Here is a 25,680-nt window from a genome sequence, read left to right as displayed (position 1 = left end):
ATCATACGCATTTTTGTAAGAGGAAAAGAGTCACTTTGTGAGATGGCTGTGTGTCCCGGGTGGGACTCGCTGTGCGTCCTGTGTTCTCCCAGCAGAGGGCAGCGCTGGACCCCAGCCACCCTCCCGTGGGGATGCAGGTTCACCCCCAGGGCCGATGCTGTACAGCCCCTTCCTCTCATTCTCTCAGGAGCCAGGAATCCCAGGGCGGCTTCGTCGCAAATGTCTGAGAGGCAGGTCTCCCCTTCCCACTTACTGCCCCCAGCTTTGCTCATTTGCCTGTTTTTTAAATTCATCTAGTTACCGTAGAAATGTAAGATCCCAAGAAGAAGCAAAATTCGAAAAAACAGATTTTGTTTTGTTTTGTTTTAAATTTCAGGCTGTCTTTAGTTTTTCCAGTTGGGAAAATCGGAAAATCTCTAGGGTAATTCCTCCCTAGGCACTGAGGTTTTTCACTTGTACCACGAGCAGACCGTTCACACATGCCTTCCTTCCCTGCTTCCTTCATTCATACTTGTTGAGCAGCTTTTACCTGCTGGCTGCCACCCTGGCCCATGAGGAACAGAGCTGGGAGAGGCCGTGTCCTCCTGAAGCTGAGGCTCCGGTGGGGAAGGCAGACATCACTGTGTCACGTGTCAGGGGATGATTAGTGGTAGGAAGGAGCAGGGACAGCAGAGAGGTGCAGAGGTGGAAGGGGACCCTGTTTACTTGGGGTGGTCGGGAAAGAGGGGTTTCAGAGCTGCAGGCAGAGAGCTGCTGGGAGCCTGGGGTGAAGAGCAGGAGGGGTGGGGGGCGTGGGGAGTGGGCTTGGCGCTTGGAGCCTCGCAGGTCACCAGCACTCATGTGAGTCTCGGAGCCACCACGGTGACATGGCCTGCCCTGCCTCCCAAGGGCTGGGGGTGGCCGCCCTCAGGCTCCCAGAAGTTCAGGGTGGGGAGGGCAGAGGGGAGGGAACAAACACTCAAGGAGGGAGCAAAGCTCAAGAAAGGCTGTGGGATGGACGCTCTAAGGTACTTCTAGAACAAGGTCCATGAACTTGCCCTGAGAAGAGCCGGAGAAGAGATACTTCGGTTTTGCAGGCCAGATGGTCTCTGCCTTCCAGAATTACCAGGCTCATGAAAAAGGCATGTGGAAAAAAAAGAGACACTGACAGCTTATCAGTGAATGGTCCCGGTAAATAAAAGTGTTCCGGTCAAGCTTTATGGGCAGAAGCAGGCTGAGCCCCTGCTATAAACTGCTGAACGCCGGGTTATTTGTGGCACACCAGGCGTGTGCAGGGCCGCTTTCCAAGTCCCTGGCAGGCTCGTCCCCAATCTGTGCTGCAGTCCCAGGTACAGGTGACGTCCCGTCCTGCAGGTGAGGGTCCGCCTTGATGGCTGTAGAACCCCTGGTCCTGCCCGGGTCCTGACGTTTCTCCACCCGCAGCCCCGGACAGAGCCCAGGCACCCGTCAGTGCTCCCGGAGGCTCGGTCATCCACCGGAGGGTTGTAACCCGCTTCCTCTCTTTCAGCTTCATGAACCGGCGTGTTCTGTCCACTAACCCCTACGTGGGGAGCACCTCCAACGGCTACGCGCACCCCAGCGGGACGGCGCTTCACTACGATGACGTCCCCTGCATCAGCGGCTCGGTGAGTGTGGCGGGCCGAGCTGGGGGTCGGCTGTGCTGGAAGGCGGGCGCCACAGGTCCCTGTGACTTCCCCTCCTTTCGGCCTAAACGAGAGAGGCAGGATGAAAATTACACCCCATCTCTCTTGTGTTTGACACCCTGTTTGCCTTAATCCACGTGTGAACACGAGGGTCATTGGCATCAGAAGCCAGTTTACCATTTGCGTCAACGCTGTTAGCCGAACACCATCAGAAATCTCCATCAGAAGGGAGACGTTGCCACAGGGTAATGACCGAATCGCTGGCTCCGGACACCTTCCTGCATCCTCAGGGTAGCTGGCCTCCGAGTAGCTGGGACTCCCATCAGTGGAGGAGAAGCCAGCCGGCTGGCCTGGCCTGCAAGGCCATGTTCGAGTGTGGATTGAGATGAAAGGGGCCCCTTGTTAGGTCAGGGATGTCAGGGTACGGGCAGGCTTGGAGATCCCGTCCCAGCTGCAGAGCCCAAAATTAGGGAGTCCAGCCTGAGTCCAGGGTGGCCGGGACACAAGTGCTGTCCCACCCATCAGCCCTGGCCATTCGCCCCTTTGCCCCGCATCCCCACTCCACCTTCAGCTGGGGTCTCCAGGACTGGAGGGGCTCTGGTGCACGCTGTGGCTGTAGCCACCTGCCCTGCAGAGCGGGACCCAGGAGCTCGGGGACAGCCCCACAGGAGCAGGTCCCAGGCCAGGCACTGGGCCCTTCCCCAGGCGGCTCGGCTCTCGGGGTCCGCTTGCTAGTCTTGGGGGAGCCTCCCCCGCCATCGTAGAACCAACCACGTGGGACAGTCTGCTCCTCTGAGCCTTTGGCCTCAGCCCCAGATGTTTTGAGAACACGCAACCCTGCCTCTGTCTCGCTGCCTGAAGGCCCCCTTGTGAACCTTGCCCCCAGAGGGGTTTCTCCCAGGTGGGCGGAGCAGTGTAGAGAAAGCCAGGACCTCCGCAGATGCCTGCCTGGGCCCCCTCGTTCCAGTTAATGCCACACAGGTTCGGGCACCCCAGGAATGAGCACAGCTCCCGCAGGCCCAGAGCTGAGAAGCTGCCGGCTCCAAGACTGCACCGAGGAGGCGTTCCTGCGTGCGTGTCACTGGGCGGGCGGTGTGAGCGAAGGAGCGTTGCGCGTGCGGGCGTCTGACTCCCTTGCTTAAGGACTTCCTTGGAGTTCAGGCCTCTCTTTAGACTGCCGCTCCCCTTCCTGGGCGCTGTGACCAGGCCCTCTGTTTTGGAGGCGCCCTCACTCCTCAGTTTGACAAAGTTCACGCTTTGGAGCCACAACACCTGGCGTTTTAGCAGCGTTTCAGTTTCAGTATTCTTTCCCTTCACGCTCTCCCCGAGGCCTAGATGAAAGTGCATCTCGAAAAGGATCTCCTGACAGGCGCGCGCGCACTTTTAACCTGCAGGTGCTGTGGAGTTTGCTTTCCATGTGACCTAATCCTTTGGTATTTTAGGAAGAGGATGGTCCCGTCTAGACCATTTTAATAACCCGGGACAAATATATGCTAGGTTGTCATTATGAAACGCTCACATCCGCGTTTATCTGCATGTATTGTTATTTTTAGATTATAGATGGATCCCCAGCACACAAAAATAGACGCACTGAAGTGACTGGAGCGGAACGAAAACATTCCTACAGTGAAATTTTAAGCCTTTTCTATTTTTATAACAAAAGGCCGTAATTGCATTCTGGCAGAAAGGAACTCTGCCAGGATATAAAAATAGACTGAAATAAGTATAGTACATGAATTAATATTTCCTCTCTCTCTCTCTCTTTTTTAAAATGCAAAGCAATTTATAAAGACCTTTAAAACTTAAAAGAATCTGGCCGTGGTTGTGAGTTTGGGTTTTAATTTATACTTTAATGTCCGTGTTCTAAAGTGGCTTGTGGCTATTTTAATCCTTTGTATAAAGGTTTTCCACTGAAGTAATGCCATTGTATCAATTAATAGTTTGAAGCATCCTATTTTCTATGATGATTTGACTTCTTTCTTGTAACAGCTTGTGATATTGGCTGTTGCACTTTCTTCAGGCCTAATCAAGTATGGGATGCGGGTGATGCTGGCAGTCACGTGACCCACAGAGCCTACATCCCGAAGCCCGCCTGGCAAGCTTGGAAGGGTCCGCGGGTGTTCTGTGCCCAGCCCTTCCTGGCCTGGGGGCAGCCTGAGGTGCAGACGCTGAGGGCCAGGTAGTTACGGGCACGGCTCTTTGCTCCGGCTCTGCCTCCTACAGCTCCTCCTGAGCTCCGTGCCTTAGTTTCCCCTACTTTGTGAGATTCCTGGCAGAATTCCATGCATCATGCATCAGTTTTACTGTGAAATAAAATAAAGTGCTTTTCTGGGATCTTAAACTCACTATTGACCAGGGGACTTTTCTCAGAAACCAACGCCTATCACCGGTAATCTGTTGTGTAAGTGAATATTGATACGTCTCCCGTCAGCAATGCTCAGGTGATGAAGGACGTATTAACACGTCTCTGATCAAGAAGTTAACACATTTTCTCAGGAGAACCAGAGCCCCTGATCTCCGGATGGACCCCAGTTCAGCATCCTTTTCCTTAAATCACATTGTTTCTGCTTCCTAGATCAGGACTTCCAAAACCCGGTTCTTTAAAGACATGTCAGTTTTGTTTTTTCATTTCCCCCCGAGCTTTAACAAACAAAACAAAACGAAAATATCATTAGCCAGTAACCCTGGGAACAATTTAAGAAAAAAGATATCTTAAGTCCCCAAAGGTAGAAAAGCTCTTCTGAATCGGCTCACCTAGTTGTGTGTGTGTGTGTGTGTGTGTCTGTGTGTTACTGACAACAATGTGGGGCACGCATACGTGTTCTGGGGTGCTTGCTGATAACATCTCAATGTGCTCTGCTTCCTGCGGCCGGGGCGCCAACTAACGACGCGCTGTGTGTGTTCCAGTGGGGCCCCGAGGACGACGTTCCCGCTCCCCGCGGCCGAGGCCTGGGAGAAGAGGTGCTCTATGATAACGCCATCCTGTACGATAACTTGCCGTCTCCGAAAATCTTTGCTCGCTACCCTCCCGCTGACAGGAAGGCTGCTAGGCCGTCTCCTGACAGGCTGTCCTGTAACCACTACAAACACCCCGCCTCCTCCGGGCTGCCCTCCTCCCCGTCTGTCACTAACACCTCTTCCGTGGGGAGGGCGTCTCTCGGGCTCAGCTCACAGGTACAGCACCCCCATTCTGTCGTCTCCCAGAATCTCTCAGTCACGCTTCTCCTGCAGGGCCTGGCGGCGACAGAGTATCCACCAGCTTGCAGTCAGTGAGCCCCATCAGGGGTAGAGCGCAGTCTTCCCCTCCACTAGAGTGCGACCAGCAAGTGCCCTCGGCTTCCGGCCACCCAGGGACGGGTTACAAGAAACGCAGAGCTTTAACCATGTTACGTACCAGCCTGACTAGTTCAGGGGGCTGCCCTGGCGACTCAGAGGTCAAGAACCTGCCTGCAATGCAGGAGACCTGGATTCAATCCCTGGGTGGGGAAGATCCCCTTGGAGAAGGAAATGGCCACCCACTCTAGTATTCTTGCCTGGAGAATCCCACGGACAGAGGAGCCTGGCGGGCTACGGTCCGTGGGGTCGCAAAGAGTCGGACACGACTTACTGACTAAGCAGCAACTGCTAGCCCGCGGTTGCGCTCTGCTTATCTTTTGCCTGTGCCCGCCTCTCTCTCCCCATTCAGAGTTCCCCAGGGAATTCTGTGAGTTATGGTGATTAAAGGCAAAGAGTTAAAGAGGATGGGGTGGTAAGTTTTCAGATTTTTGAGCTGCGGGTTCCTTTCCTGTGTTTTTGTTGCATGTACGTGGGTGGGCTCCACTGGCAACTGCTTTCAGACCTTTAAGCAGGATTAATCCCAGGATTACAGTAGTCTCCCATCATGAGGATAGGAGTATACTCCCTAAAATGGAGTAGGCAATAAGGCTCTTGGATTATCACTGAATGGTCAGGAATCTTGATATTGAGTGATTGTCCATCCCACACCTGATATTTGTGGCAAACCGTGATGTTTCAGTGTAAATATTAATTTTGTGTTTGCATGCATTTAAACTAAGATCAAGTGGTGCCTGGAAGAATACTCTATAAACATAAAGCACAGGACCACATTTTAAATTATTTTGTTTTCCCTCCAGTTTTTGGGGTAATCTTGAGAAAATGGTGAATGCCAAGTAAGATCCTAGAATTTCAGAGTGTGATAGTACACAGTGGTTCTTCCAAACCCACTCTTTTCATCAGAGTTACGTAGAAAGATTTTTGTGTTTTATTTCCAACAATAGCTGGAGATGCTGATTGAGCGAGCCTGAGGGCCCAGGCCAGTGCATCTTCAAACATAAGTACTTTATGAGTGAAAGCGATGTGAAAGCCACTCAGCCGTGTCTGACTCTTTGTGACCCCGTGGGCTGTACAGTCCACGGAACTCTCCAGGCCAGAATACTGGAGTGGGTAGCCTTTCCCTTCTCCAGGGGATCTTCCCAACCCTGGGATCGAACCCAGGTCTCCCGCGTTGCAGGTGGATTCTTTAGCAGCTGAGCTACCAGGGAAGCCCCTGATGCTTATTTATGAGCACTTGCTTAGGTGAAAAGTCTCACAGGTCACATGCTTCACTTACCAGGCGAAGGTATTGACCTGTCTTTTTATTGGTATTGGAGTTCACTTTGGTAAAAACGATGGGACAAAATATCGTATCTTATCGTATCAGTGTCCCCGATTCGTTTGGAATCGCTTGACACGTGGCTCGATTGTGTTTCGTTTTTGTTCACGTTACTTTCAAGCGGGCAGCACGTTTGCTAGTCGCTTTCCTTCAGTCTCCATGCCCCCATTTGGCCGTTCAGTGGGCCCGCTACACTCAACATACACCTGCCGTACGGGCACTCTAGGTGTGGGCGCTGTGTCATCTAAGCTTTTAAGGAGCCCTGTGCGTGGCATCTGTGTCTTTACGTTTTCAAATGAGCACGCAGGCTCAGAAAGCGTTCATGAAGTGCTCAACACCTCCTAAATGATGGAGTGGGAAGTTGAAGCCCCCACCCTGACCTCCCACAAACCCAGGCTCCCAGCAGTAAGAAACGTGCGTATGGAGGCGCCTGGGCCGGACGTCTACTGCCAGCCTTGGCCGTCCAGCTGATCCATGGCCCAGCTAAGGTGCACACACATCACTTGAGCGGAATACAGCCATCAAAGAAATAGGGGGATGTTGAATTACTCTAAAATTCTGCAGTGAGTTAAAATGCAGTTCATCCTGTTCCTGTATTTAGCTTCTGCTTCCTTCCTCAGACCCCGTGGGTGAATCAAACGGTAGTTGTTTATCCAGTTAGGACGTCAGTAGAAAGGCCTGGGAGCTGAAGACTTAAGTGCACACGCTCTGCTCCTGCCCCAGAGACCATTCCTGCCCAGTAACAGCTGGCTATCCCTGGAAGCAGACTGTTGGTAACCTCGGCCCAGTGCCCTCAGAAACCCACAGTCTGTGCCAGTGTCTTGATCGGCATATGCCATCTCCCGGTAGAAACGGGTGACTTTGGCGCACTCCAGCTGAGGACATCCTAGGGTTCTGTTTGCTCTGAACCTCGGTGCTAGAACCTTCTGAGGCGCTCTGGGAAGATCACAGCCTTCCAGGGCTGGGAAGCCAGACCGGTGTCTACCAAACGCCTGTACTGTTTTTCTATGTGCGCCACATTCGAAAGAGTCAGAGACTGAAACAGCTGACTGCAAAAAACCCAGAGGTGTTCGCTTGTTTCTCACTGTCCCATGTGTTTATTTCCACAGTCGAAGGGTAAGAAGCCCCCCATGGCCTCCAATGGCGTCATGGGCAAAGGCAAGGCTCCGAGCGGGCAGCAGAAAAAGCCTGACTCGGCGGCTGGCGTGAAGCGGACGCCTTCAAGTAAGTCGACCTTCCGTCTCCCATGTTCTGGCTTTGGGTGCGGCGTGCAGAGCTGGGGCTGCGTGGCCGTCTCCCTTCCCACCTGGGGAGGTGGAGGGTGCCAGGTCTTGGGGGGGGCGGGGGGGCAGTTGGAGAGAGAGATCCGTTCACACCCGGACCCTTCCTTGTCTGCTGGGTTGCGGAATGGCCGTGACTTTTAACCTGGCTCTTAGGTTGCTGCATACAGGAGCAGACACAGCTGGTTCAAATGCAGACTTGCTCATGCGTGTTTACCCTTGAGGTAGTTCTGGGTTCGGGAGGTGGTGCTGCTGTGAGGGACCCTGGTCAGTGGGTTGGACTCCTCTGTGTCCCCAGTCTACCGAGTGAGCCGCTTGGGTTGAGTCTCATAAGCTGTCTGAGCTCACTGTCTGTGTGTGGGAGGCATAGACACGGTCAGCTGGGGCCTCTGGCTGAAACAGCTGGGGTAGTGCGTGTCCCTCAGACTGCGGGATTCTTTCAGGGTCTGTGAGGAGGCCTGCTCCCCCCACCCCACCGTGCTCTCTGTCTTGCCGTGTCGTCCCCCCGGCCCCCACCCCGGATCGGGGAGGTGGCATGGTCCATCCCACTGTGCGAGTGTAGACGCAGGCTTAGAGAGTTGATGAGGCTCCCCAAGGTCTCCCCGAACCCGTGCATGGACCAGGTTTCCAGGCTGCAGATCCGGCAGGGGCCAAACTGAGCAGAAGAGCCCGCCTGCGCCCAGCGTCCTTCGTGATCCACAGACGCATGCCTCCGGGGGCTCGGTCAGCGGACGCATTTGCATTTGCTTCAGCCTCGGCTGTATTGGATCGCCCTTCAGCCAGCCAGTCGGGCAGGGGCTGCAGATGGAAGACCAGGCAGTGGGCACCCGGGATTCTGTCCCCGAGGGTCCTGCAGGCAGACGCTGCTCCAGACGGGCCTCAGAGCGCGGGCTCTCAGCGGGCCCGGGAGTGCCTCGCTGAGTGTGGGCCTGTCGGGGAAGTTTCCCCAGGAGGAAGGTGGGAGTTAGGAGCTCAGTCTGACACGACCACCTGGGAAGCTGGGCTGACACGTTCTGAGCTGGGCTCGGTGTAGCTGCCCCCAGGTAGTAGTCCCAACTCGGGTGACTCGGCACCTGGCTGCCGACCACGCTGAGTGCCGGCGGCTTGATTTCAGACTCAGCACGCGGCAGTGAGATGGCGCTTCGTCCGTGGCCTCGGGTGTGCACGGGCCCGCTGTCGTTCCAGGGCGCTCATGGTGCCTGCCCTGGGGAAGCACGGGCCTCCTGTACATCAGCTCCCCGGCTCTGCCCTTCTCAGACACGGTCTCACTCCCCCGTTGGGCCTCATTGTCGTCCCTTGTTTAAAGTGCTCTTTCTAACCTCGTTTTTCGGGCAGACCTTATTTCCCTCACGAAGTCAGGTGTACTTACGCTTTTCGGCCCACCTGGGGAGAGGCAGGTGGGGGACAGGGTAGCATGTCTGTAGTCCCCTGTGCTGTAGAGCCCGGGCCGCAGGAAATCTGCCTCCTCCACCTCTCAGCGCCCGCTCCTGTTCTGTTTCCCAGACAGTTGCTCTCCTTGTCTCATGAGGCCTTCGGCGGGGAGTCCTTGCTACCTTTGGTGGCAACCAGTGATGAAAGAGGAGAAATTGTGGTGTGTTTTTGCCGCGCTCAGCCTGTCGCGTTGCATCCCGGATGGCGTTCATTTCACGGGGACTGAATGATGCAGGGGGCGGTCTGCGACTGCACACAGCTTTGTCAGGAAGCAGCTTAGATCGGAGCGAGCGGCCGCAGTTGGACTGCACGCTGTTTGTAGAATACGCGGTATCCACCCCCCCCACCCCCCCCACCCCGAGAGCAGTGCTTTTCTTTCAAGCCTTTTTAGGATTTCCTTTTTGACATGGGCCATTTTAAAAGTCTATGTTGAGTTTCTTACAATATTGCTTCTGTTTTATGTTGTGGTTTTCTGATCCTGAGACACGTGGGATCTTTGCTCCCCAAACGGGTTGAAGGGCCCGCCTACACTGGAAGGGGAAGCCTTGGGCCCTGGGCCGCCAGGGGAGTCCCTTACGTTTCAGGTGGTTGATCTGGTCATTCTCATGCTGCGATCCTTTTACTATCATCCTTTGGGGCGGGAGGGTGTTGGTGGGTTTTTAGTGAGGGGAAGATAGAGCCAAGATTGACGGCTGTGCACCTGCTTCTGTAAATGCAGTTTCACGCGGTCACCGTGGTTTGCCTTGCAAGAACTGGTGAACGCTGGGTTTAGGAGAGGCGCTGGCAGTGGCTGGAAAGGGCTCACCGTTGCCTGGGAGGGTGGACAGTGCTCTGGGGGCTCCCTTACTGCTGACTGGGACGAGAGCTGCCTGGGGGTGTCCACCACGGCCCGGGCGTCACGTTGTCCTGTCAGAGGGAGGGGTTTAGCACAGGCGTCGATTTTTTTTTTTTTTTAACGCACAAGGTAGGCTTTAGCACTTCTGCTTTACGGGGGCTGAAGCTGAGGCTCCGGGAGGTCAGTTGCTGGCCCACAGTCGTGGCCTCTTCCCCGGTCCACTGCCTTTATTACTGACTGTGGCACCCCTTCCTCCCCCACGGCTTCTCCCCAGAAGTCATTTCTAGTCTAGTGACAGTGTCAGGCATGCAAATAAACCACTGTGGTATCTCGTGGGATGTGAGCTCCCAAGGCCGGGGGTGCGGGAGGCCTTGAGTCGTATCAGGTGTGAGCAGTCAGCTGCGGGGGCATCGGGAGACCGTGGGAGCTACAGAATTGTTCCATTGCTCAGTCATGTTCCACTCTGCAACCCCATGGACTGCAGCACGCCAGGCTTCCCTGTCCTTCACTGTCTCCTGGAGCCTGCTCAAACCCATGTCCATCGAGTCAGTGATGCCATCCAACCATCTCATCATCTGCCGTCCCCTTCTCCTCCTGCCCTCAGTCTTTCCCAGCATCAGGGTCTTTTCCAGTGCGTCAGCTCTTCGCACCAGGTGGCCAAAGTATTGGAGTTTCAGCTTCAACATCAGTCCTTCCAATGAATATTCAGGACTGATCTCCTTTAGGGTGGACTGCTTTGATTTCCTTGCTGTGCAAGGGACTCTCAAGTGTCTTCTCACAGAATTGTGAGCCTTGATTATTCTGGTAAGGCCAGCATAATTAGAGGATAAGAGCACAGGCTCGGGGTTTAGCACGATATTAGCTAGTGGTGTGATGTTGGCCAAGCCTGTCCACTGTCCTTAAGGCTAGTTTCCTCTCTGCTCAGTTATCTGCTCTCAGTGTTTAATGACCATTTACCTAGCGCTCGTTCTGTGCTTGCTCAGAGTTCTGATGAGTGTTAATTTACCCTCATAACAGCCCTGTGAGGGCGCCCCTGGTGGCTCAGCGGTGAAGAAGCCACCTTACAAGGCAGGAGACACGGGAGGCTCGGATTCCATCCCTGGGTCGGGAAGACCCCCGGAGGAGGAAATGGCACCCTACTCCAGTGTTCTTGCCTGGAAATTCCCATGGACACAAGGAGCCTGGTGGGCTCCAGTCCACGGGGTCGCAGAGTCAGACATGACTGAGGGACTATAAACAGCAACCACCACCCTGTGAACTGCCCGCTCTCACTCCCCCCGTCGCGCAGGTGAGGAAACGGAGGCACAGGGCAAGGCAGGGCCTTGTTGGAGGCCACACAGCACGGGTGGCAAGTTGGGACCCCCACCCAGGCAGTCGGGCTCCAGACGCGGCTTTGCGTGCCCCTTCACCTTCTCACGTGCCCAGGTACCCAGCAAATTCCTGTTACCATCTCTGTCCACACCAGGGGCCAGCCCTGCCACCCCAGAGGGGGCATAGGTGCCATCAGAGTCAGTAGAAGAGTCAACAGCACCGTTGTAAGGGTCAGACGTGACGGCGTGAGGCCCGCGTGCATCAGGAGATTGTCTCCGGCGCCGATAGACCCCTCTTCTCAGATTGCAGAACGTCTTGTTCACTCTCGATCTTATTGAAGAGTATACGTGGAATCCTGTCTCGATGGGAGGAGTTAAAGAAATTTTCTAATATCCTTTTATATTTTTTTGCCTCTTCATACTGTCCCTGGGGTCGCAAAGAGTCAGGCATGACTGAGCGATTTTGAACTGAACGTTCTGTTTTCATCTCTGAAATTTGTTTCAAAGAATATCGGATCATCGGAACCAGTCACTTTTCTGTTTGGTTCAAACTCGTCCTGTTCTTCTTCCTTGTTGGAATGGCAAAATGACTCGCTTTGAATTCATTGTATGGAGCTGGAGGACTAAACGGGCTTTATGAATTGGCCCGTCATCTGCTTGGTTAAACCTAATTTCCTACCGATGCTTTCTATTTTGAAAGATGCCGACCAGTACAAATATGGCAAGAACCGGGTGGAGGCAGATGCCAAGCGGCTGCAGGCCAAAGAGGAGGAGCTGCTGAAGAGGCGGGAGGGCCTGCGAGACAGGCTGGCCCAGCTGCGCAAGGAGAGGAAGGGGCTGAGGGCAGCCATCGAAGTGAACACCGGTATGTGGGGGCCCCCTCCCGCGGGGCCAGCGCCTCCGCCCAGGGTCTGACCCTCACCAGGCTCTCGTCCTTCCACGCAGTGCTTCTCCCAGTTCAGAAGCCTTGCTGGAAGCCTGGGGCAGGGGCCGCAGTGTGGAGTAAGGACCAGGCCCCTACTGGGGCCTGGGTGGGTGCCGGGAGCTGTCCCATCCTCGGGTGCTGACGGCCGAGTTGTCGGGGGCATGAGCCCCAGGGCTCCAGAGCTCTGGTCCCTGGCTGTGATGGGGCTCTCAGCGGGAGGACACGTCGTCCGCAGAAGCCCAGGTGGGAGGCTCCCCCGTGGGGCTGGAAGGAGCCCCCTGTTCCCTGCAGAGGGATCAGCAGGAGCAGGGTGGTGGCAGACTCATGGATGGGATCTGGGAAGAGCCCAGGGGGACAGGAGCAACCCCGGGGGGTCGGGGGGAGGAGGGCACCCCAGTGCGGACTGCAGCCCATCTATCTCTAGGTCAGGCCTGTTGTCAGGCCTCCTCCCCCGGGAAGCTGGGCGAGCAGTGCCAGGCTCTGGGGTGGGCCCTGAAAAACGTCAGTCTGCTTCGCTCAGGGCTGAGTCTGATCCTGGTGCGAGGATGACACTGTCGACTGTGATCCTTTGGCCTCGGGTCGGGGGTGGGGGTGAGGAGGAGGGACGCAGAGACCAGGGCGGTTTGGAAGGGAAGCCCCTGCTTTCCATCGGCATCTGTGCCAGAGGAGCTGGCAGATGTGCAGCAGTTAGCCGGCAGCTCCAGCCATCCCTGACTTTGTGCCTACGTGATTTTTTAAGAAGGAAAGCACTTTCAGAGCTTAAAGGATGGGAGACCGGTGTGTGCCAGTCTGAGACAGCCTATAGGAGGGGCAGGAGGTGGTATCTCCTATGAGACGCCCCCACCCCGACCCCGGGACAGGGAGAGGGATCAGAGGCTCAGGCAGAGACCTGAACAGGAGCCCCCAGGTCAGCAGGATGGGAAGAGAGTCCTTCCCTCTGTGTTTCCAGTTTGCAGGTTAGTGAAGATGCAGACAGATTAGACGAGCTTCAGGCCTGGAAGAAGAGAACCCTCGTGTGCTGCCAGGCACCAGGCTGGGGCCATGCCCGTCAGTCGGTTAATCCTTGGGATCAGTTTCCTTATCTGTGCAATGGGCACATTCATCTGCCCTCCTGTGTCAGCATGACACATTTCAAATAAGATAAATGAAGCGAATGTGCTATATTCTATGGAGATGTGAGCTGTATTAGCAAATAAGATGACTCAAGGGTAGAAAAAAGTGAGAACAGAAAAATATTCAGACGTTTCAAGTCAGTGGCACCTTTGGGAGCCATCTAGTCCAAATTCCTCAGTTTTAAAATGAGGGTGTTGAGGTCCAGGCCCCAAATTCCTGCCATTTGTGAGAATCAGGGTCTTCTGCTTCCCAGTCCATATTCTCCCAGCTACACAAAGGAGGGCATTTGGGAAGGGACCCTGCTCCCTTCAGGAACTGCTGGATTGGAGTTTGGTGGGAAAAACTCTAGTTGGGTGGGGAGCAAGACCCCCAGGGTTGGGCCGAGCGCCTCGCAGGGGGTCCCCAAATGTCCGTCCTCGAATGCTTGGAAGTGTTTGCCTTCAGCTGGAGCAGTAGTGTTCCTCTGGGATTCCAGGCAGGAAGACCCAGGTAGTCCTGGAAGAGAAGCTGAAGAAGCTGGAGGAGGAGTGTAAGCAGAAGGAGACGGAGCGCGTCAACCTGGAGCTGGAGCTGACAGAGGTCAAGGAGAGCCTCAAGAAGGCGCTGGCCGGCGGCATCACCCTCGGGCTGGCCATTGAGCCCCGCTCAGGGACATCCAGCCCGCAGGTACAGCTGGCCTGCTCCCCTGGAGAGGGGCCGGGCATGCTCTCCCAGGTCGTGACCCATCCCCATCCCCCAGCACCAGCCTCGCCAAGACACAGCTCACGTGTCCACCTGAAACGCGCTCTTGGCCGTGTTTCAAGGTCACGGACCCTGAATTTTTTCTTCTCTGTCTCACTGAACTTTTTTTCAAAGGTGGTGGAAACCCCAAGTTGTTTCATTCCTTTTGGCAAAATCTGGGTATAATATTGGGTTGGTCAGGTTCTTTCCATCTGATGTCGTGTCTCTGGGCGCCGATCGCTGCTCTTGGTATCTGGAGTGACCCCACGTTCTGGGACCCTCCCTTCCTCTCGAGGGTCTCCCACTCAGCCCCCTCTTGCCAGCTCTTCTTCCCTGTGCCCTACCTCGGGTCTGCTCCTGTCTCTGGAGTCCCCTCCTGGGACCCCAGAGCTGCCATCTGCCTGTGTGCGGCTCTCAGCCTCATCCCCACCCTGACCACAGCCTGGGAATAGCGGCTGCCACGAGGCACACCTGTCCTGGGGGAGGGCACGGGCTGCCCCTGTCAGGGTCCAGCTCGGCTTCCCGGGGGGTGGACGGAGCAGCTCCCTCCTCCCTACCCCCACCCCACCCCTACCCCTCAGCCAGAGTGGCCTTTGAAGGCATTTCCAAGTGAAGCAAAATGTGGAGAAGCTGGCTGCAGCCTCTAGGGGGGTTCTCAGCCACCCCTAGGAATGGTCGCTGAAGCACTCTTCTCCTAAAACGGCATTCTGTGCGCTCTAACCAGTGTCTCCCATCACACGCTACGCAGTGAGCACAGGGCAGTCAGTCCTCGAGACCTCGTTTGGGGAAGGACAGCAAATTACAGGAGCAGCTTGCGATCTCACTGGGGCCTGGGCGACTGCAGGTTCGCTCCGCTCCACCTCAGGACTTGCTCTGACCCATGGAGACCGGGCTGTGAGTGGTCAGGCCTCCTCCGGGTTGGTCTGTGGCCACTGCCAGGAACCGCACCCCACGGCTCCAGCACCCGTCCTTCTAATACATGTTCAGGGGTGGTTTCCTTTAGGGTTGGCTGCACTGAGCTCCTCGCAGGCCCCAGAGACTCTCGAGTCTTCTCCAGCACCACCGCACAGAAGCACCAATTCTTCGGTTGTCATTTCTGCCTATTTCCCAAGCCCGCTTTCTTCATTAAACATTTCCCTCATGGAAAATACTGCTGACCTGGAACCCACGCCTCACCCAGCGTCTCCTCTTTCTGTTAACAGTCTCCAGTTTTCAGGCATCGGACTCTGGAGAACTCACCCATGTCCAGCTGTGAGACCAGCGATGCAGAGGGCCCGCTGCCCGTGAACAGTGCGGCCGTCCTGAAGAAGAGCCGGCCGGCCCCTGGCAACTCGCCCTGCCGCGGCCACGTGCTACGGAAAGCCAAGGTGAGTGCCCTCCCCGCCCGCTGGGGGAGCGGCAGCGCTGAAGGGGTGCAGGTATCCTGGGGGGGCGGCGATCCCAGCGCCGCTGCAGGCAGGAGGGGGGCACTTCAGCGCCGAGTCTGTTGGGGATCATGGGGGGCTGAGGAGCCAGCATGGCCTCCTGATTCGGTTCTGCCGCTGCTGTATGTTAGATACTGTTCCACGAGTATCTTCCCAGTTCTCTTCTAAAGTCAGACCCTCCTTCAGGAAGCCGTCCTTTCAGAGTCAGAAACGGCCAAAGCCTGGTCTCTAGGCCCGCACCATCTGTTGTCAGGAAAGCCTGCAGCTCTGGTTCTGCCTCCTGGCTTCTTCTGACTTGTGTCTTCACTGATGAAGCAGAGATTGGCCAGGTGACCAATGGGATCCTTAAGACAAAAAAAAAGTCAAGGCGTGCTCTTCTCCAACCCCTCCCCGGCCTCCCCCGACCTCACCCCATAAACCTGTGCCCCAGGGGCCATCCCGTCATGCCTTTCAGCCGTTCGCTGGCACTGTCCACTGAAAAGTTTTGATGCCAAACTTAGAATCTCAGAAAATTAAACAACAACAAAAAAGCTATAGATTATCAAAGTACGCAGTTCTGGGTGGCGTAGCTGACAGTATGTGCTGTGGAAAGATCCTACTTGGTCCAGTCGCCCTACTTCGTCCGGGTGAGCTTCATTTGTCCTGATGAACGTGGAGGCGGGCCGCCCTCCCCTCTCTCCCTCCTGTTGTCAGGAAAGCCTGCAGCTCTGGTTCTGCCTGTCTGTGCTGCCGTCGCCTTTGTTCTCTGGCGGTTTTGGAGCCCGGTGCAGATCGGCTGGGGAGATACTGTTTTCTGGAAAGTGGGTCTGGTGTTTGATGAGAGCCAGTGTTGAGCGCTGGCCGCAGGCTGCCCTGGTCACGGGCGGGTCTGTGACGGTGGCGGTTATAAACAGCACCTGCACTGTCTGCCTTCATGGCACGTGCATTTGACCGAGCCTGTGTGTGTGGGTAAATCTGGAGAAAAGAATGATTGTGGGCCATTGGTCACTTTGCTTCAGTTCAGTTCAGTTCAGTTCAGTCGCTCAGTCGTGTCCAACTCTGCGACCCCATGGACTGCAGCACGCCAGGCTTCCCTGTCCATCACCAACTCCCAGAGCTCACTCAAGCTCATGTCCATTGAGTCGGTGATGCCATCCAACCGTCTCATCCTCTGTCATCCCTTCTCCTGCCTTCCACCTTTCCTTAGCATCCGTTAAGTATTCTTAGTTTGCATAGGAATATGTTTTGCCTGAGAGATATTTAGAATTGAGCTGTCCCATAAAGTCCCTGTAATTATTTGCAGAAGGGAAATGCGATAAAAATATTCCCTTTTTTCCTTTACTGTCAAAGAAACCAGCGTATTAACCCCTGGAAGGCCCCATCTCGCAGGCCTGCCCTTGCCATGCAGAGGTGCGTGCTCTGCGCTTTCCCCTCACGATAAATGTAAACTGTGGTTTTGGCTGCGGCAGACGCACAGCTGGCCACTAAGACCAGCCCAGGGCCTCCCTGACAGAATGGGGTTGAGCGGGGTTTTCCCGGGACTCCCAAGCGTAGTGGCAGGGGAGCCGTGGCTGGAGGAAAGGGGTGGTGGCCCGGCCCGGCCTCCGGGAGCGTCCATCCACCTGTGAGTGCGTCGCACATGTGGCCTCTGCTCCCACGGTCGCCTTTCTTTCTGGGACTCCTTGGACTCATCCTGGGTTCTCATCGAGAGCCGTCATCCCAGGCAGTGTTCCTAGGGTAATACCCGACTCCCGAAGAGGGCTGCTCTGAGTGTGAGAGGGTGTGCCCCTGAGAGCTGGGGAGTGGCAGGTCGCCCGTCACAGGGCTTCCCAGTGTGAGGAGGGCTGACGTCCAGCTCTGGGCAGCCGCGTCCTCCCCGTCTGGGCACCAGCGCATGCGGGAGGCGGCCTGGCCTGCCCCGGCCCCGGGCGTGCCCTGTGGACCTGCACATGCCCCCTCTCCCCTCGCTTGGCAGGAGTGGGAGCTGAAGAACGGGACATAGAGCCAGAGGACGCCCGGCCCCCGCAGCGCCCAGTGACCGCCCCGCGACTGCGCTTGGGCGCCAGGACCCAGGCCCGCCGCACATACCCTCTCTACTGTATAATGGTTCCCTTTAAAGAGATTTACTTGTAACGCTTTGGCTTCCAACTTCATTTGTGAAAAGACAGCCAAGGGCAGAAGGTGGGGAGCCTCCCCGCTCCGGCAGATGAAGAAGCCACAGCTTCCCGCCCAGGTAGACGGCGGCTTCCACCCGTCCCCGCCCCTCCAGACCGAAGTCCCGCAGGGACCTTGACGCGGACACGCTCTGCACGCTGGGCACAGCGTGGGCCTCCGGCTGCCCGCTGCTCGGTCGGGCGCCCTGGGGACACCCCCCACCCCCCCACCGCCCCACGAGTCTCACCAGCGCCTCCCACATGCCTGGTAAAGTCACCACAGAGCTGTGCTGTGAAGCAGTTTGTCTGTTTTTACAAACCTTTTATGAACAGATGGTTTTGTCACCAGGACACTTTCTAGACCTTAAGGAAACGTCCTGTCTGCGTCCCGGGTTGCACCTAGCGCCCAGGGCTTGCCAGAGCCTCTGGGCCGTATTTTATGAGTGATCTGCCCCGCTTTGGAAGGGCGGCAGAGGGTTAGGGTGCGTCACGTGGTGCGTCCTTTCCTGCTTTTTCTCGCGTCCACACCCCCTGCGGCCCCCTCAGAGCTGGCGGGTGGTCTCAGAGCCCTGGGCGGCCTTGGGGTGACGGACACACTCGTTCCCCAGGGGCCTGGCTGCCAGGCAGGGCCTCTCGCAGCATCACTGTCTGCCTCCTGTGGGATGTTTCTGGAGCCTGAGATGTGATAGGGACAGGCCCATCCACAGGCTGGGGTCATCTGGGTCTGAGGACCAGGCCAGCCCTCCCATTTGCAGAGGGACCTCTCAGGAATACTCCTTGTGGGAAGCGTGGCCACTGCCCAGGACAGCCATCAGTCACCCCAGAGGCCCCTGCACGCTGACCGAAGGACCAGTCACACGCGTGCACGGGCTCTCTGCCCCCAGCCGCCGGAGCGGGCCTGGCACCCACTGCCCTGCGGGTGTTTGCCGTCAGATACAGGAGCAGGGGGCGAGCAGGCAGCATCCTGTGGCCATGTCCTGGTGCTCACGCTTTCTGCAGGCCACGCTGGTCAATGTTCCTGTCGGCAGCAGGGTCAGGGTGGCCCCCAAGGCCGGCACGGGCCCTGGCTGGCTTTACCGACCAGAGCAGGGCAATGGTTTTGGTGCCTAGGAATTTCGCAGCAGAACCGGAAGCTGTTTGCCTGGACCATGTGAAGTCTCAGTCGTGTCTGACTCTTTGCGATCCCTTGGACTGTAACCTACCAGGCTTCTCTATCCATGGGACTTTACAGGCAAGAGTACTGGAGTGGGTTGTCATTTCCTTCTCCAGGGGATCTTCCCGACCCAGGGTTTGAACCCGGGTCTCTCGCCTTGCAGGCAGACTCTTTACCATCTGAGCCATCAGGGAAGCCTGTTTACCCGGAGCCCACCTGAAAAGCCTGGATTTCTCGCAAAGCCGGCTGTCTGGTCTGCGAGCTGCCACCTGGCTCCCAACGCTCAGGTTCATCCTCCGTAGTTGATACGGCGGGTGGGGGCGCGTCTCGCCCATACCTGTGGCCCCGACCCCAGGAAATCCAGGCAGGAAGTGCGGAGCCCATCTCCCCAGCGATGCTCCCCCTGTTCTCCCATCCACGCAGGAGGCTGGACCACATGGCGTCATATGAAGCTGAGTTCCCATAAACTGTGAGCCACTATAGATTCCCGCTGCCTTGCGGTCAAGTGAGCATTCTCCATCGTGGCTGTCCGGCTCCTCTGATTGGTAGCCGGCTTTGTCCAAGAGGACAGTCAGGCTCCGATCATTACTGACTGAGAAGGGAGAAGGTGATCTTAGCCTGGCGCAGGTGGGCGGAGTCAACCAGCTGTGGGCCGGTTGGCAGCAGTCGCCGCGACCATCTCTGTGGGTGGCACCCGAGGACAGCGGTTGGTACCAGAGGCAGGATTTGGGCCCTGGTCTTCAGACTCCTGGTGTACGTATTTCCTGCCTAAAAAAACCCACGTTTTTAAATTCACTTTCACAACCATAAGCCTTTTAAAGAGAACGGAGGATTCAACCCTGTCTCGTTCCCCGCAGCCACGTAAAACGGGCGCCGTGGGGGTCAAAGCCACCAGCGTCAGGCTGTGTGATGTCATGCGTTTCCCTCGACATCTTAGATTCAATCAGAAAGTTAAGGCATTTGCTTCAAAATAAGTTATTTATTTGTATATGTTCAGTAAGTATAGTTTTTAATTTATATCTGTACATATTAGACACACCGTGGACATCCTGTCAGAATCCTGGCAGTGACAGCGATCTCTGTAGCCCACCCGAAATGCGCCCCAGGGGGCTGCCCCCTCGCCCCAGGGGAGACCAGGAGGCAGTGGTGACGGAGCCAGCTCGGGGGAGAGGCAGCCGGCCTGGACCCTTGCTCTGGGGTGCAGGCCCCCATCCCCTGGGAGCAGCGGATCCTTGGGCCACGTCCCCATCCCTCCGACAGACGGTCGTGATCACAGGGTGCTGGCCAAATAGGATCCTGACCGAAATGAGATGAACGTGGTGGCCGGACCAGAGCCCTGGCGTGAGACAGTCGCCTCCCCGGGGTCTCGAGGTCCTTCCCTTAGGACGGGGCGACCGTCAGCCTCTCTGGCTTGTGTTCCTGGCTCTGTTTTGGCAAGGGTTCATCCACCTTGAAAATCCCCTCATTTTCACATTTTTATGAAGTGAAGTGAAAGTCGCTCAGTCGTGTCTGACTCTTTGTGACCCCATGGACTATACAGTCCATAGGATTCTCCAGGCCAGAATCCTGGAGTGGGGCAGCCTTTCCCTTCTCCAGGGGATCTTAACCCAGGGATGGAACCCAGGTCTCCCATATTGCAGGTGGATTCTTTACCAGCTGAGCCACCAGGGAAGCCCAAGGATACTGGAGTGGGTAGCCTACACTACATTTTTATAGTGTTTTTCATTCATTCACCAACCTTTTGCACAGACATAGAGGGCACGCCACGTCACCCTCGACGTGGGCTCAGGAAGGGGAGAGGACTGCCCCTCCCAGGCCACCGAGAGCTGAGCAGGGCCAGTCTGGGGGTCCGAGGCGCCAACAGCCCCCCGCCTCCCGAGAGCCGCCTGCGGGAGCCTGCCGGGGCCGGGGTGCCTGCACGCGCGTCTCCCCAGGCTCTTCTCCCAGGGACTGTGTAGAACCAGTCGTGGCCCTCGGTCCACACACCTTGGCTTTGTCCAGCTGGACCGTCCCCTTGTCCACCTCCCTGGTCCCTCAGCTAGTTTGGGGTGTTTTCGTGAAAACCCACGATGACCCTGATGGGCTGGAGACGTGCCAACTTGGAAAAATCTGTCACAGAAAGTGAAAGGTGTGTGTCCTGGCCCTGGAGGCCGGCCCCCAGTGAGGGGTTCAGGCTGCTGTTCACTGAGACAGGCTGCTGGGTTTGCATTTCCCAGGGGAGAGCGCAGGGCTGAAGCTGGGCTGGGCGTGAGGGTGGTGGGCAGAACGCTGTTGTTTGCGGCCCCAGCCTTTCTTTCCCGAAGAATGAGTGTCATGTCAGCGCCCTCTTTGGAAGGAAATGAAAACTTTGCCCATGGGCAGCCTTCTCTGATTATTCACCAGCGTCTGTCCTGGGACTGGAGCCTTCGCAGCCTGGCCCAGGGGCGGGCACTCGGGCAGGGCCTTCCCTGTGTGTCTGTGCCCCAGCTGGGCCGCTCCGCCCAGCGACGCCTCCTCTAGGAGCCAGCAGGACGCCCGGGCGTCTCCACCTCCACTCAGCAACACTTCAGTATTAAACTGTTGCCTTCCTCTTTTTTTTTTTTTTTCCCCTAAATTAAGGTTTTTAACGGAAAAATAATAATTTCAGACCATGGCATAGTTTTAAAGAGGGTATTTTGTTGTTCTTGTCCTTACTGTCTTATTATTATCCCCATGATGGACTGGGTTGATACTGTGAAATAAACTAGAAATAAATTAACATTTTCATGCCCCTCCCCAACACACACACACATACATACTACACACGGCTCAGCATCCCAGTAACAGAAGCAGCCTCTTGGTGGGCCCCGAGCCCTAGCAGGACTGTCTGTCCTGTGTCCTTGGTGAAGACGAGAGAGCTTCACGCGCAGGGAATGTTGGCCTCATGTGCACCCCATCTTTTGTGAAATAACTCAGTTATGTCCTTCCAGATAAACCCAGCTTGACAGCAGACAAGCATCACCAGGTGTTTCTATTTGTTGCCACGGAAGAAACTCTCCAGATGGAATCATCAGATCATAGTTCTTAGGGACCAGAGGTGTTTTTAATAAGATAATCTTTGATTTTTTTTTTCTAAAAAGAAAGGAAACACTAACTTTAAACTTTTAACATTAACTTTTAAATTATACGTGTTCAGCGTTAATTGACCATGGCTGTGAGTTGTAAAATGTTTTCATATTAAGAATGTAATTATTTCCTTATTGTATTTTTTAAAAGCTAAAGTCATATTTAAAATTCTCTTTGAAACAGGCAAGAAACGGGAAAGGTTTTTTTAATTAAATATGTTGGCAATGTCCATTTTAAATAACTGTAAATATATTTTCACTGTTTCACCATGTATTTAATTCATAAAGTAAAAAAAGAAAAATTTATCAGAAGAGACTCGCATTGGAAATACTCATTTTCAGTCCATTTGCCCAATTTTGTAATAGCTTCACTTGACTTTTCTGCTTTGCTATGGATTTTCTACAGTTTTACACGGTGTAGCCCACAGACTGGCGCCCTCGGGCGTGCCATCTTTGTGTATTGCTAATAAACTCGGCTCTCCCAATCCAGCCTCTGTGTCTTGACTGACTTGGTTTGTGGGCGGACGGGAAGGACTGTCCAGTGGATGGAGTTTTACCAACAAGGCATTTTGCTTCCTGGGGCTTCCCTGGTGGCTTGGACAGTAAAGAAACTGCCTGCAATGCAGGAGACCCAGGTTCTATCCCTGGGTTGGGAAGATCCCCTGAAGAAGGAAATGGCATCTCACTCCAGTATTCCTGCCTGGAGAATCCCCATGGACAGAGGAGCCTGGTGGGCTACAGTTCATGGGGTTGCGAAGAGTTGGACACGACTGAATAAGACTAACGCTTTCATTTTGCTGGCCGGGTTGAGACGGGGTATAAGGAGGGGTCAAGGTAGAGCACATGTTTTGTTTCTTTGGCAAAAATCTTTCATGAAAGAAGCATGGTCCTTTTAGTAGCTTTTAGCCTGAGGACCTAAATATTTGGATCAGGGAGCATTTGTGTCCCTTCTCAATACCGCTCTGTGCCCGGCGCTGCAAACAGGGCCGATGGGAAGTGACTCTTCTCAAGGCGCCTGCTCCAGCCAGGGAGACAGTCATGTCCACAGTGTGGAGTATGCCAGAACCGCAGGAGAAGGAGCAGCTGCCTTTGAGGTCACTGCCTTTGGTGGTGGGGTTTGCAGGGCTTCCCTTGTGGCTCAGCTGGTAAAGATTCCGCCCGCAATGTGGGAGACCTGAGTTCGATCCCTGGGTTGGGAAGATCCCCTGGAGAAGGGAAAGGCTACCCATTCCAGTTTTCTGGCCTGGAGAATTCCATGGACTATATATAGTCCATGGGGTCTCAAAGAGTTGGACACGACTGAGTGACTTTAACTTTTGCAGGGTGGGTATTTGAGCTGGGTCATGGTGTTTAAATAGGAGTTCAGCAGGGGGAGAGGGGCACCACAGGAGACCGGAGTGGCAGGTGAGAGCAGGTCCAGAGAGCGGGCGGGATCAGGCTGTGGGCCTCCTGTCTGCAGATGGGGGTTGGGCGGGGCCTCTGTGGAGAGCATCCAAGCCTTTTGGTGGAGTGGGGGGATGGCCAGGTTTCTGGTTTTAGAAAGATCACTGCCAGGGGGAGGGTGGGCGTGTGTGGCGCACTGGCCTCAGGGCCAGGAGCAGAAAGGCCACTGCTGGTGCACAGCCCACTGAGGGCTGATGGAATTCAGACAGAGGAGCCCCGAGGGGCTGGCCAACCTGCCACCTGACATGGAACCTGGGGGAACAGAGCTTGGCCAGAGCGGCAAGAATAAGGTGTCGGCTTGGGCTCTGCAGGACGCCTGGGTCACCGAGGAGGGGTGGCCTGTGTCTGTGTGTGAGTCGGGGACCCAAGCCATCACCCACCAGGACCAACCTTTCAGGACTTTTTTTTTTTTAGCCAGGCCATTCAGCATACAGGATCCTAGTTCCCCGACCAGGGATTGAACCCGCACCCCTGCATTAGAAGCCTGGCATCTAAACCACTGGACTACCAGTGAAGTCCCTGGACCCCCCTTTCAGAGGTCAAGGATCAGGTGACCCAGGGGGGCCTCCTTCACCTCCACTCTCCCCTCCCTGGGGCTGGGCTGGGTGTTGGCTGGTCATGCCCCTGATAATGAGGGCCCTTCCTTTGCTAGAAGGAAGCAACCGCCCTGAGTCAGGTAAGCTCACTTCTCCAGATGATGGTCCGTGTGCTCTCAGCTGGCCTCTGCCCTCCAAGCCATCCGCCAGGGCAGTCCTCTGCCCACCGCTTGCTGTCCAACAGCGGGTGGTTCTGCTTGGTGAGGGGCCCAGTTAAGCTTCATTAGAACCAATTTTAATTGATGCTTTTTCCTCTGACTTGCACATGGGCCACATCCTGGCAGGCTTGCAAATGAGAAGGAAATGCCTGTTTCATTTCTTTTAAAACTCAGCAAAAGGGACCCCAGAGTTCTTAGTTTTGCTTTCTACAACCAACGGAGACAAACCTGGGGATAGTTATACCTCCAGCTATAACTCTGGGAGCAGGCGACACGAAGCCTTGATCAGCATAAATCAGAAGCCCGGCTCTTTAAGGGGAAGCAGGGAAAACGTGAGCTGCTGTCTGTGACCCAGGAACTTTTATGATGGGGACATCATCAATTTTACGATGCTCTTAAAAATGACTACCTTTTCAGCGACCAGTTAGCCAGAAATCAGAGCAGGAGGCACAGTAGGGATGATGAAGCGGGTCAGGTAGACTCACCTCCAGGCCTGGGGGGCCGGTCCTGGACACCGAGAAGTCAGTGTGGCCTGGGACAGCCCGCACGCCCAGGGGCGGAGGGCAGGGCATTGGAGGTCTCCATGTTCTGAGGCTTTGACAGCTGGGGCCTCGCTGACCCTGGAGGCACGGCCCTTCCCGGGACCACTCTCCGCAAACCCCGCTTTCACAAGTAAAGCGAGCCGGCCAGAGTCCTCACCCCAAGCCACCTCCTCTCTAGGTTCATACGCTCCGGGACCACTGTCCACTGACCTCATCGCCCTTGGGCCAGGTGCTGCCCTGGTCCCAGAGTCTGCCAAATTACTCAGGCCAGCCCAGCCTCTTTCCTTCCTGTGAAAACTGCAGTCATTGAAGGCTCCTGTCCTCATCGGCCCCTGCCTCTGCCTCCTGACGGCCCCGGGTGCTTCCCTGCGAGGCCTGGCCCGGCCTGATGGGGTGCCACCTTATGGGGAACGGGGACTGTGACAGACCAACCTCCGGATCCGCCCCGCAGCCCCCATACTGGGCAGTGATAAAACCCACGGTTTGAACACCCCAGTCTGTGGGAAAGGCGCGCTGGGTATCGTGTGCTGGGAGACGACCCGACCTTGAGACGTCCTTCAGCATCCGTAAGACTCTCGAATGGAAATCCTTTCCTCTGTGTGTTCTCTTTCCAGCAGGATAAACACTGTCATTTACTTCAACTGATCATGCGTTCATTTCCTCATTCAGGGACAGTTTACTGAAACCCCTATGGCGCCTGGGGCCCTGGAGACGCAGAACTCTATAACGTAACTGTCAGCACCGGCTCCTCACTGCAGCCGGTGATGGCGTGTGTGTGACCCGGGCGACCTCGCTAATAAACACGTAATTATAAGTCTGAGATGCCACGAAGACACACCCACCCCGCCCCGTCTTCTGGTGGTGACAGACACCAGCCCTCCGTGGGAGGCACCGAGGACCCATCCCCACCCCTCTGCATCAGGGGACCCTGGGGTCCCCGGGGACACTCCCACACCAACCCTGGGAGGATGGGGGTTTCCGGCCCAGGGGGTGTTTCTTGAAAAGCTCTGTGTTGGCCGCCAAAAACAGGAGCCATCTCCCCTGAACCTGGGCCGGATGAAGGCAACTCTGGAGGAGGAGAGCCCAGGAGATGTTCAGTGTGACCCACTGATCCCGGTGTCCCTAGGTTCGGGGTCACGGACATGCCGCTCAGTTCTCAAGCTGACCTCTGTGGATCGAGCCATAAACACACGCTGGGCCTGGCGGTTCAATACTGACTTGAGTCGCCGCGACAGTGGGGA

At 55.8% G+C, this 25,680-nt stretch overlaps 1 protein-coding gene across 3 annotated transcripts in view; it reads left to right on the top strand.

Moving 5' to 3' along the window:
* AFAP1 (actin filament associated protein 1) overlaps window positions 1-22,189 on the top strand; it is a 151,154-nt gene extending 128,965 nt beyond the window's left edge. The window contains exons 12-18 of one of the 3 annotated variants that reach the window (XM_018049776.1): window positions 1,508-1,625; window positions 4,551-4,817; window positions 7,404-7,518; window positions 11,851-12,015; window positions 13,664-13,854; window positions 15,111-15,275; window positions 17,287-18,714. In XM_018049776.1, the coding sequence (XP_017905265.1) occupies window positions 1,508-1,625; window positions 4,551-4,817; window positions 7,404-7,518; window positions 11,851-12,015; window positions 13,664-13,854; window positions 15,111-15,275; window positions 17,287-17,313 (1,048 nt within the window). In that variant the 3' untranslated portion in view covers window positions 17,314-18,714. The other 2 variants (XM_018049777.1, XM_018049778.1) reach the window with 2 other exon arrangements.

Source organism: Capra hircus, chromosome 6 (assembly GCF_001704415.2).
Source record: "Capra hircus breed San Clemente chromosome 6, ASM170441v1, whole genome shotgun sequence".
Taxonomy (NCBI): Eukaryota; Metazoa; Chordata; class Mammalia; order Artiodactyla; family Bovidae; genus Capra; species Capra hircus.
Note: the sequence above shows the minus strand (reverse complement) of the source record. Positions and strands in the feature narration are given on the sequence as shown.